This window comes from Pagrus major, chromosome 10 (assembly GCF_040436345.1).
Source record: "Pagrus major chromosome 10, Pma_NU_1.0".
NCBI classification, from domain to species: Eukaryota; Metazoa; Chordata; class Actinopteri; order Spariformes; family Sparidae; genus Pagrus; species Pagrus major.
This window is the reverse complement of record NC_133224.1, coordinates 20,595,568-20,605,433: the sequence shown is the minus strand read 5'-3', so window position 1 is coordinate 20,605,433 and position 9,866 is coordinate 20,595,568. Positions and strand designations below refer to the sequence as shown.

At 46.9% G+C, this 9,866-nt stretch overlaps 1 protein-coding gene and 1 long non-coding RNA gene across 5 annotated transcripts in view; one reads left to right on the top strand and one right to left on the bottom strand.

The window, feature by feature from the left end:
- The window catches only part of kdm6ba (lysine (K)-specific demethylase 6B, a), a 100,535-nt gene that overhangs the window by 3,704 nt on the left and 86,965 nt on the right, over positions 1-9,866 (bottom strand). For all 4 annotated transcript variants that reach the window (XM_073474514.1, XM_073474515.1, XM_073474516.1 and 1 more), the window contains 15 exons: positions 9,380-9,503; positions 9,080-9,175; positions 8,641-8,944; positions 8,436-8,513; positions 8,024-8,194; positions 7,694-7,879; positions 6,964-7,512; positions 3,082-6,776; positions 2,682-2,808; positions 2,310-2,415; positions 1,855-2,060; positions 1,608-1,714; positions 1,451-1,519; positions 1,145-1,293; positions 121-235 (listed from right to left, as the gene is read on the bottom strand). In XM_073474514.1, coding sequence (XP_073330615.1) covers positions 121-235; positions 1,145-1,293; positions 1,451-1,519; positions 1,608-1,714; positions 1,855-2,060; positions 2,310-2,415; positions 2,682-2,808; positions 3,082-6,776; positions 6,964-7,512; positions 7,694-7,879; positions 8,024-8,194; positions 8,436-8,513; positions 8,641-8,944; positions 9,080-9,175; positions 9,380-9,498 — 6,077 coding nt within the window. In that variant the 5' untranslated portion in view covers positions 9,499-9,503. The remainder of the gene's footprint in view (positions 1-120; positions 236-1,144; positions 1,294-1,450; positions 1,520-1,607; positions 1,715-1,854; positions 2,061-2,309; positions 2,416-2,681; positions 2,809-3,081; positions 6,777-6,963; positions 7,513-7,693; positions 7,880-8,023; positions 8,195-8,435; positions 8,514-8,640; positions 8,945-9,079; positions 9,176-9,379; positions 9,504-9,866) is intronic.
- Positions 182-1,842, top strand: LOC141003231 (uncharacterized). The gene is made up of 3 exons (XR_012179701.1): positions 182-263; positions 1,126-1,310; positions 1,624-1,842. It is a non-coding gene; the product is annotated as an uncharacterized lncRNA (long non-coding RNA).

Genomic DNA, 9,866 nt, shown 5'->3' with positions numbered 1-9,866 from the left:
TGATGTTCACATGTAGAAAGGTGTACAGCTTAGCATCTGTGTAAATTGTCCAAATGCCTAAATTGTAAATACAAACTGAGTGATGTCAGTTTACATTCTCAAATTAATCTGTCTACTCACTTTTCACAGAAGTCACTGATGGCATGCCAGTAGTTCTCATGGACAGAGAACCATTCACAGTCTCCAGGGCCAATGTTGATGTTCACTGAGCAAAAGTTATTGTTCTCCTGGTGACCTGTTGACAACAACAGAATATACTTATGGTATTTCATGTTTTTTTTTATTTAGATTTTAACAGTTCTTAATCCACATAGTTCTTTATTACCGCTTTTCCACCAAAATTAGCGGGTCTACACAGGTTTTTTTAAATGCGGGTCGACCTGCTAAAGATCACCTATTGATTCCATTCCCACAGGCAAGGCTGTGATTTTTTTTTTTTTAACTGAAGCATTATGTTGTACGTCGCTGACGTCACGTCACGACTGCTCTGGAAACATTTGTTACAGAAGAGAAAACAATAATTGATCCATTGTGAAAGATGCGTCTGTAAAACAATGGATGAATTATTTTGAGCGTCACAACCCCTGCAAAATGACTCGTTTGACTGTCAACATTTGAGCCATTCTGTCAATAACATTTGGAAAGTCTAGAAGAGCCCACGTTTAAATTATTTTATCCCCCTTCAAGTTAGCCGGCGATCCAGGTATTTCACGGCCGGGAAGTCAAGCTTTTTTGGCTTCAAAACACCACTGAGCAGCTTTTCGCAGGGCTCCACCTCCAACACTGTGTCCAGTAATAAAACGTCCTTAATAGACGGCATCCCAGATTCCTTCTTTATTTAGACGCCACCACCAATGACAATGAATCATTTGCATGGTGGAAATTGGCGTGTTCCCCCAGGTCTTACGTTTAGATCAAAGCCAAGATGAACCCAGGTGAAAAAAGGCCCGGGTCTACTGCAGAGTCAATTGACCCGGCTGTAAATGCAGAGTTTAAACATTCCCATTGCACAAAAAAGCCCAATCTTAGCGGGTTTAAGTGGGATTTTTTTACCAGTGGAAAAGGGGTATATGTTACATACTGTAGTTTAACTGAATGTGTCTTCCTCTTATTTCAAACATAAAGGCGTGTCAATGTCCTTTACCTGGTGTTCGGCTTCCCGGGACCTTCATGTAGAGCTGGACAGTGTTCATGCCGAGGATGGTGTGTCCAACGTGGCTCAGCATGTTTCCACTGGATGCTACACGCATAAATGCTGGCAGCTTCTGCAACTCCTGAAGCTGGGACTTCCACCTGAGTGGAGACAACAGGTATGTAGTAAATAGTACAAAGGAGCTTTAGTCACAATCATGCTGCAGTATTGAGACATGACCATTGTAGGGCAATGCATAAAATGGAGACCTCCTTTATGTTGCTACATAAATTTTGGTGAAATGTGTAGGTTGCTCACCTCTTGGGATCCGAGAGGTCAATGTTGGTGCCAAATTTAATGATCTTCCCCACTGGTTTCTGCTCAGCACTGAGGAAAAGAAACACATCTATGTATTACTTCAAACTGCAAAACAATTGAGTGAGTGAGTCAACTTTTTGCTCTTTTAACACTTTACCTGCCACTTTCTTTAGAGATGTCCTTGCTGGGAGTTTCAGAACTGTTGGATGGCTTCTTTTCCTTCTCATCATCATCTTCATCCTCCTCATCGCTGCCTTTCTCCTCCTGAAGACACAGATCACATGTTTAACAGCTGGATCACGGCACAATGCACAAACATGGAAGTCCTGACATAACAATTTAACTGAAATATACACTATACAAGTACAGAGAAATAGTGATGGCAGCAGTAGTAGAACACATACCTGTAGACTCTCTTGGAAGCTGGAGGCCTGGTATTGGGCATACTTTGCGATGGTGGTGTGGGAGCGGCTGCTCTCACACGGCCATGTCTGACCTGTCCCAGTGGGGTCCCAGTTCTCATCAGCAGGTTGCTGCACCTGAGTCCTAACCTCCACCGCCTGCTCTGCATTGGCTTCCACTAGTGACTTTGTAGAAAACAGCCCCAGGTCTAAAAACAATTAGAGGGAACATTAGGAACATACTTCTGAGTCAGATATGCAATTGCTTAGACAAGAGAGCAGTAGTGATGATGTAAATCCATGATATATTTGTGTATAACTAATTAGTCAAAACAAGGTCTGTATGGAAGACTGTATTTAGTAGCTAGATACTTGGATTCACAATTTCTTTAACCCAGATGTATCAGGAGGGCTTACCATGTGTTTTGAAGGCAAATAAATGTAATGTGTAAACTTACTGAGTCGGAGAGATCCAGCCAGGCCTCTGATGACAGTAACAGGGTTTTTGGGGTCTGTACAGAACTGCAGCAACACAGGTGAGAAGGCATCCCTCTTACTCTCCAACTGCAGGGAAGAAAAATCTTGTCAGCTCACTGTAACAAACCGTTGCTGCTTATGTGTCTTCATCTACAATGAATCGCCACAAGGTGGCAGCACATGTGTGTCATCACCGACTATCAGTGTACACTACATACTAGGCCACTTTTGTTGCTGTAAAGAATGTATTGTTTGTGTGCTTTTCTGATTAAAACTACTTGGTCTATAATCGGACTTGACTGTTCACTACCATGTATAATAATGGATAAAATGTTGTGGACACAGTGACGTACATAGATGCTGGGTGTAGGGGGGTTGAGTTTCTCTCTAGGTATGGGTTCCTCTGAGGTCATGATGGGCTTGACAGAGAAGGCTGGGAGCAAGTAAGATTCTCTGAACTTCCCTTTCACTCTGGCTCCCCTGGAACAGAAGATAATATGTTAACAGATGCAAAAGTACAAAACACAACTTTCTATTATTAGTACTGTGCATGACAGCCACCTGATGGATGATTTGTCTTTGTTCATGGCAAATAGATGATCTAATTCTTAAATACTTCATAAGAATATTAGAAAGGTAATGAAGGAAGGTGCCAACATTCATGAGTTTCATGATTCCCTGAGTTATGAAAAAAGGCTGAGTGAAATTTCATAGTAGCTGCATTTTCACAAAAGTTCTCTACAGTGTACTTACTTGCAGGACCTGATGATTTCACTGGCAGTGTTCTTGATGCAGATATCTTCCAGTGGGATCCTCTTTTCCTCCACCTCAGAGGCAATGAATGTCTCCCGGTCCCCGCTTTCCACTTTGATCAGGCGAATCTTCAGCTCCTTGGGTGGCCCATCTGACAGTGCCTTCAGTTTCAAGAAGTCTGTTGAACCTAATGAGGAACCAGATTCAGAGCCACTTTTGTGCTTGGAAGAACCTTCTGCATGCTCCTGTTCACTGCTGGAGCTAGCACTGGATGCCTCCTTGCGCTTCTTTTTATCTGCGTCATAATGACCACGATTCTTTTCAGACCCCTCCTTGCTCTGGAGGTTGAGGTCACCAAGAATTCTACGATCCTTTTTCTCCTTATGGCTCTTGCCATCCTTGTGCCGCTTGTGGCTGGAGCTGGAATGAGAGGAAGACGATGAAGAGGAAGAGGAGTTTGCCATCTCTTCTCTCTTTTCTCGATGCTTCTTCTTTTCTTTCCTGTCTTCGTGCTTCCTGCTGCTACTGTGGCTGTGACCATGCTTCCTCTTCTTCTCTTTCTCCCTCTCTCTATCTCTGTTTCTGTCTTTTTCTCTGTGTTCCTTTACTTTCTCAGGTTTGTGTCTGTCCTCCACTTTGATATCAGACTTATCAAGCGAGTTCTTTTTAGGGAGTGACTGTCGACTGAGCATGACCTCGCAACTCTTGCCCAACTCTGCCAGAGAAGACTCAGAGATGGTTGTCAGCAGTTGCTCCTCCTTGACCACCTTAATAGGACTTATGGTAGGAATACTCTCATGTTTGGTAGAGTTGAATCTTTCCTCCGTTGATTCTTCATCATCTCTCCAAATATCAGCATCCTCTATTTTCAGTTTCTTGTTCTCCAGCAGAGGAGGAGAGGACTTCAAAGGTGGGACTGCTGGACTGAATGGTGGATTGGTTGAATCAGACGTGGGTGAACTGCCTTGCTGCTGGCGGCAGATGTCAGGACCCAGTGACAGTGAAGAGGAATATTTGACCCCAACCAGCGCTGATGGAGGGGGTCTCCCAAACGGCCCACCACGGTAAGCATACTTCTGGCTCTCTAGGACTGTTGCCAGGGACTTGAACATGCTGTTTACACCTGTTTGATGGAGGTGGGGTCTTTGGGGTGGTGGAGAACAGGATGGGGTCTCAGAATCCTCTTCATCGTCCTCCTCATCAGCCTCACTTTTAGTCTGCTCAGGGAGGCCATAAAGTTTAGCCAGGTCACTGTGGCGGTAATTGGTGTTCCCTACTCCCATTCCCATATCCATTGACTGTTTATGGTTGAGAGGAACATTAGGAGAAGGTTTAAGGTAATCCTCATCCTCCTCATTGAGAGAGGATGTTCGGCTGCAAGGGGATGCCAGAGAGCCTTGGCGGCTGAGCACAGGAGGGCTAGCATGTGGATTGGATCCAAAGTCTTCCTGGTTGGGCTGATGCTTTGTTGCTGGAATCAGATCTGGAGCACACAGGTAGCTGTTGATGGGCTGAACGCTCGGTGAAAAGTTGTCCAGGAGACCAGTCGACCCAGACTTTTCAGTGTTATACATCTCCTCTTCCTTCTTGATAGATTCATCCAGCATAGCCATGATGTTAGCCAGACCATCAGGTAACAATGTGGACAACTCGGACGGCTCTTCTTCAAACTGAGCACTGTCAGAGTCAGTGCCACAGCTGCTGGCATTCTCCAAACCGCTTCCTGTCACCTGCTTGTTGAGGACTCCCCTAGTGGAGCTGGAGGACTGAGGTGGTGGTGGAAGATTTTCTCTGGGAAAAGCCTGATAGAGTTTGGGGGGCTCTCTAAGTGCTAAGGTAGGGAGAGAGTGTTGGCTGCTGTCCCTGTCCCTAGCTGAGTCTTTGGATTGGTTGGGTGCGGCTTGCATTGCCGGGGGCTTGTTGGGGTATACTGACTGATTCATCCCTGAGGTATTGTGTGTTGATGAGGGACTGAAAGTCGTTCCGCCGTTGTTGCTCCACATCTCTCTCTGCCGCTGCTTTTCTCTGGCATATTCAGTCTGGGGTGTAAGAGGGGGCGGCCGCAGCCTCTCTACAGGAGTAGTAGTGATGGCTGTTTGGCCTGGTGGACAAGAGGGAATGCCACCACGACTTAGCCAAGGGTAGGGGGGAGAAGCCTGGGAGTTGGGGGGCAATGAACCTGAAGGAGGTGCAGTAACAGAAGACAGACGAGGAGGTGGGGGTGTTGAGGAGGAGTTGCCAGAGAGCAGTCTCTCCAAATTTTCAATAGCAGTTTGCTCTTTACCTTTTGCACTGCACAGTTCCTCCTCCCTCTTTCGCTCCATCCTCTTTTTCTCCTCTTTTCTCTCCAAATCTCTTTGTCTTTGTTTTTCTTCCTCCTGCCTCTCCAATTCTCTCTTCTTTCTCTCCTGCCTCTCTGCCTCCCTGCTCTTCCTCTCCTCCTCCTGCCTCTCCCAGTCTCTCCTCTTCCTCTCCTGCTCTTTCCTCTCCCACTCTCTCCTTTTCCTCTCCTCTTCTTGCCTCTCCCATTCTCTCCTTTTCCTCTCCTCTTCTTGCCTCTCCCGTTCTCTCTTTTTCCTTTCCTCTTCCAGCCTCTCTGCTTCTCTCCTCCTCCGCTCCTCTTCTTGCCTCCTTTTTCTCTCCTGCTCCTGCCTCTCCCATTCTCTCCTCCTCCTCTCCTCCTCTTGTCTATCCATTTCTCTCTTCTTCCTCTCCTCCTCCTTCTTTTCCAGTTCTTTCCTTTTCCTCTCCTCATCCCGCTTTTGTCTCATCTCCCACTCTCTCTTCCGCCTCTCCTCTTCTCTCATTTTTCTCTCTTGCTCCTCTCTGTCCCTCTTCTTCCTTTCTTCGGCTTGCATGTGACCCTCAAGCTCGGCGTCGAGCTTGTCTAGAGCCTCTTCAATGGATCGAGGGACAGCGGTTGGAGCTGGTGGACGAAACTGGGGGTGAGAGTACGCCTGTGTCGAAGCAGATTGTGGCTGATGATGCAGTCTGGAGGACAGGGCTGGACTGGATGGCTGAGGGGCAGTGTTGACAGTGGAGCGAGGAGCTGGGCAGTATGTAGTAGGAGAGCTAGGAAGAGGATTTGAAACTCTGCTTGTGATCACACTGTCCCCTGCCCTCTGGTGCCTTGAGGAGAACAATGAAGATGATGAGGAAAATGCAGGACTCTGCTCCAGTTCAGCCTGAGTGTAATATGATGTCTTCCCCTTCATGGGCTGCAGCTTGGTGGATCCCTGCTGTTGTGGTCTGGGCAGCCCCTGTTGGTGAGACTGGTTGGCAGTGGCAGCTTGGCCTCTCTGACATCCTGGCTGCATCAGAGCATCCATCTGAGAGGTGGGGCTAGTGACGCCATTGGTGGAAGTTTGGGGCACTGGCTCTCTTCTTCTCTGCCAACTGTTATTACTGCTGCCATTGTTAACAGGGCAACCAGCAGGGGGTGATGTGGTTAGCGAAGATATACCAGCCATTGTAACACCTCTAGAGCTGCCACTGTAGCCACCGATGGAGCAGGAGGCCTGTGATATAGGAAGATTGGGGGTGATGACAGAAGTTGGAGTGGAGTTGGTTGGGGTCAAAGGTGGGCTGACATGATGGTGATGCTGGGAGTGACCTGGAACCCGACCTTCCACGACCTGATTGTGGCTCTGCTGGCGCTGAGGTAGCAGTCCTGGAGGCCTGTAGATGCCCGACTCCTGAAGAGACATACAGAACAATCAATTAATTTGATTTCAATCACTATTGTAACAACTGCAGTTAGTGTAACAGTTAAATTAAATTGAGTCAAAACACCTATTGCATTATATTAAATAACACTCATGACATCAGAAGAACAAGCTGATATGGACATGGTACAAATGAGTATGAATGACTTGTACTCACTAGAGAGTGACTGCTGGGCCTGCTCTGGTATCTCCAGGCCTCATGGGACCCACTTTGCTGTTGCTGAGGTACTGAGGTGCTGCTGGCAGGAGGAGGGGGACCCTGGTGCCCCAGCCCTGGATGAGGCTGGAAGTGGCTGTAAGGCACACTGCTGCCGCTGCTGCTGTTGTTGCTGGTTGCAGGAGGGTTTGCTGGTGAAGACTGGGCATGTACGTGTTGATCTCTGTCTCCCCTAGTTGGGGTGGATGCAGTGTGAGAGGTAGCTTGTCTGCCACCTTGGCCCCCAATGAGAGGGCCTCTCTGGTTGCGGGGACCATGAGACTCCATGGCCTGGCAGGGTGGAGCTAGCCCCAGTTTGGAGCTAGGGCTAGGATAGGAGGAGTGAGGGGACTGCTGGTTAACAGCCTGAGGTTGGAATGTGTCTTTCTGGAGCTGAGGAGCACATCCCTGGTTGTAGCTTCCAGGAGAGGAGTTTGGTAGAGGGGAGAGGTTTGAAGTGGCAGGAGAGGACTTTTGGGTGTAGCTGCCCATTCCTTGTTTGTTGTTTTCCTGTAAAACAACAGAGGATGATATAAACGTATTTACAGCACAGCAAACAATACTCTGTCAGGTTCAGACAGATAATAGAATCAATATGAAACCGCTCAATCCATTAACAGTTTACCCATTGATTACAGTCAATAGTAAAACACTTAATAATCACATGTCTAATGAAGGGACTTTTTCTTACTGTTCGGACCTGGAACTCCTGTGATGGAGGGTTCTTGCGGTCAGAAGTCTGGGGCTGCCAAGGAGTGCTGTTGTTCTTGTGAAGGGGGTTCCAGAAGGCAGGTTTTGGAGGGAGGTGGTGGACTGACGGCTGGGGCTGAGATAACAAAGACTGTCCAGGGAAACGCTGCAGTCCAGGATGGGATACCTGCACGGGGAGCGGGACATGATTCAAATATACAACTTACAAAAATGACAAACAAAAAATGCAGCAAAAATCAAGAACTTAGGTTACAATTTGCCACTTGTGGCTCTTTTGCCATAACAGAAAAAAAATGTTCTTGTCGTTTACCTGATCCGAACTCTTTTTCCTCTTGCTGGGGCTGGGGCAGTCCTCAACAGCTGGGCGAGAGGACGGGTGCAGTGATGGTGGAGGAGTGTGCTGAATAACAGAGTGCTCTCCCAATGGAGGGCCCGGTCTCTTCAGCTGGCCCCCCACCATCTTCCCTGGGTAGCCCCTCTGCTGTGAATGGAAAAACCAAAGGATCAGTGTTGTGGCAGATGAAGAGAACTAGTGCAATTATTGCAGTGTCAGTTCAAAAACATTCTTTTGCTGAAATATTCAGCCAAAAGCTCAGTGACAGTGGCTTTGATTGGATAGTATCTTTCATCCGTCTGGTTGCAGCAGAAATGACAGCCAGAATAGGGAGCGTTTCGCCGTATGGATGATGAAATATGATCATAGCCAATTAAAGAGCTCCTACCTGATGCACCTGAGCCCACATCTCATCTCCCAGCAATGGTGGACCCCGGGGAATATGCTGCTCCTGAGGACCCCCAAACTAAAATAGACAGTAAACACATAAATTAAACCATGAACAGAGTCCTTTGTTTCGTCTATGAAAATGCGTCTTTTGACACTCTGGTGCATAAATCTGCCAAGAAATCACCTGAAGCATGGTTACTCACCTTCAGCAGTTGGTTTGGCCTGCTGGGGGGATGATGAGGGTTGGGGGGATGATGAGGGTTGGGGGGAGGTCCGCTGCTGCCTGCATAGCCTCCATTATGGAGACGAAGTGAGTGCTCATTGGGCAGGGGCATGCCAGGATGTCCTTGAGGAGGGAGGTGGGAATCATATAGCTGACCTAGTTGCTCCCATGCTCTGTGGGGAGGTGGAGGATGAAGATGATGAGGAGGAGGTCTCTGCTGCTCCCTCTGTAGACTTGGTAACATTGGCTGTTGGAGCTCAAGCTTCTCACCTCCTCGCATGGGCCTTAACAGCCAAAAAAAGACAAAAGCGTAAAATAATAGAAGACAAACGGGGAAAAAATTATACCACAAGGTTGTTTCATCACATAATTTTCTGTAAATTAATTACCCTCTGCTTTCAAAATGTAATTCATCTTACCCATTACTAAAGAATTTATTGGGATGGTTCAGTCCGCCAATAGGACCAGGAGGTAGATGGGAAAGAAGTTGGTGTTGGTTCATTCCAGGCGAACACCTGATGAGGAACAGCATACACAGTACAGTCAGATGACATTTCTTAGTCTTTTCACACCAAGGTTGTTAAGTAGATTACAGCTTTCACTTCAGTTCTGCTGTAAACCATGGAGCTCGACCACTCTAATTACAGGTTAAACCTGATGGACTTAAGTTAACAAACAGGTTTGTTAAAGTTTCTGTAGGTGTTGTCATGGCTACAGACCTGGCAGGTGGCTGCCAGGCGCGGCCGCCCACGGGAGCCCATGGTCCCCGGTTGAGTCCGTCCAAAGGGAAGGAATCCCGTGTGCCACGCCCGCCAAACTGCTCTACTGCGTGATGCATCCAGCCTGTGGATGTAAATAAACATATAGACAAACCATCAGTAAAATTTAATCTGTATTCACTCCTAAAAAATGTGTAAATTACCTGAAACTTTTAATAAATATCTTTACATGATGGCATCTGGTGGATTTGTGGTCAAATGGCATCATGTGTCATTATGGAGCAAATGCCAGGGTTCGTAAGATGGCCATAAAAATCTATTGCGCTACAATTACTCGTTAGCCCATCAAAATTATAGGCTGTAGCTGAGGGATTCTGACTCAGAAATGTATTCACTTATCTCATCTCTCCTCTGACTTAAATATAGCAATCTAAAAGACATTAGTTATTTGAAATGTTATTCCTTGATTTAAACATATTTCCACATG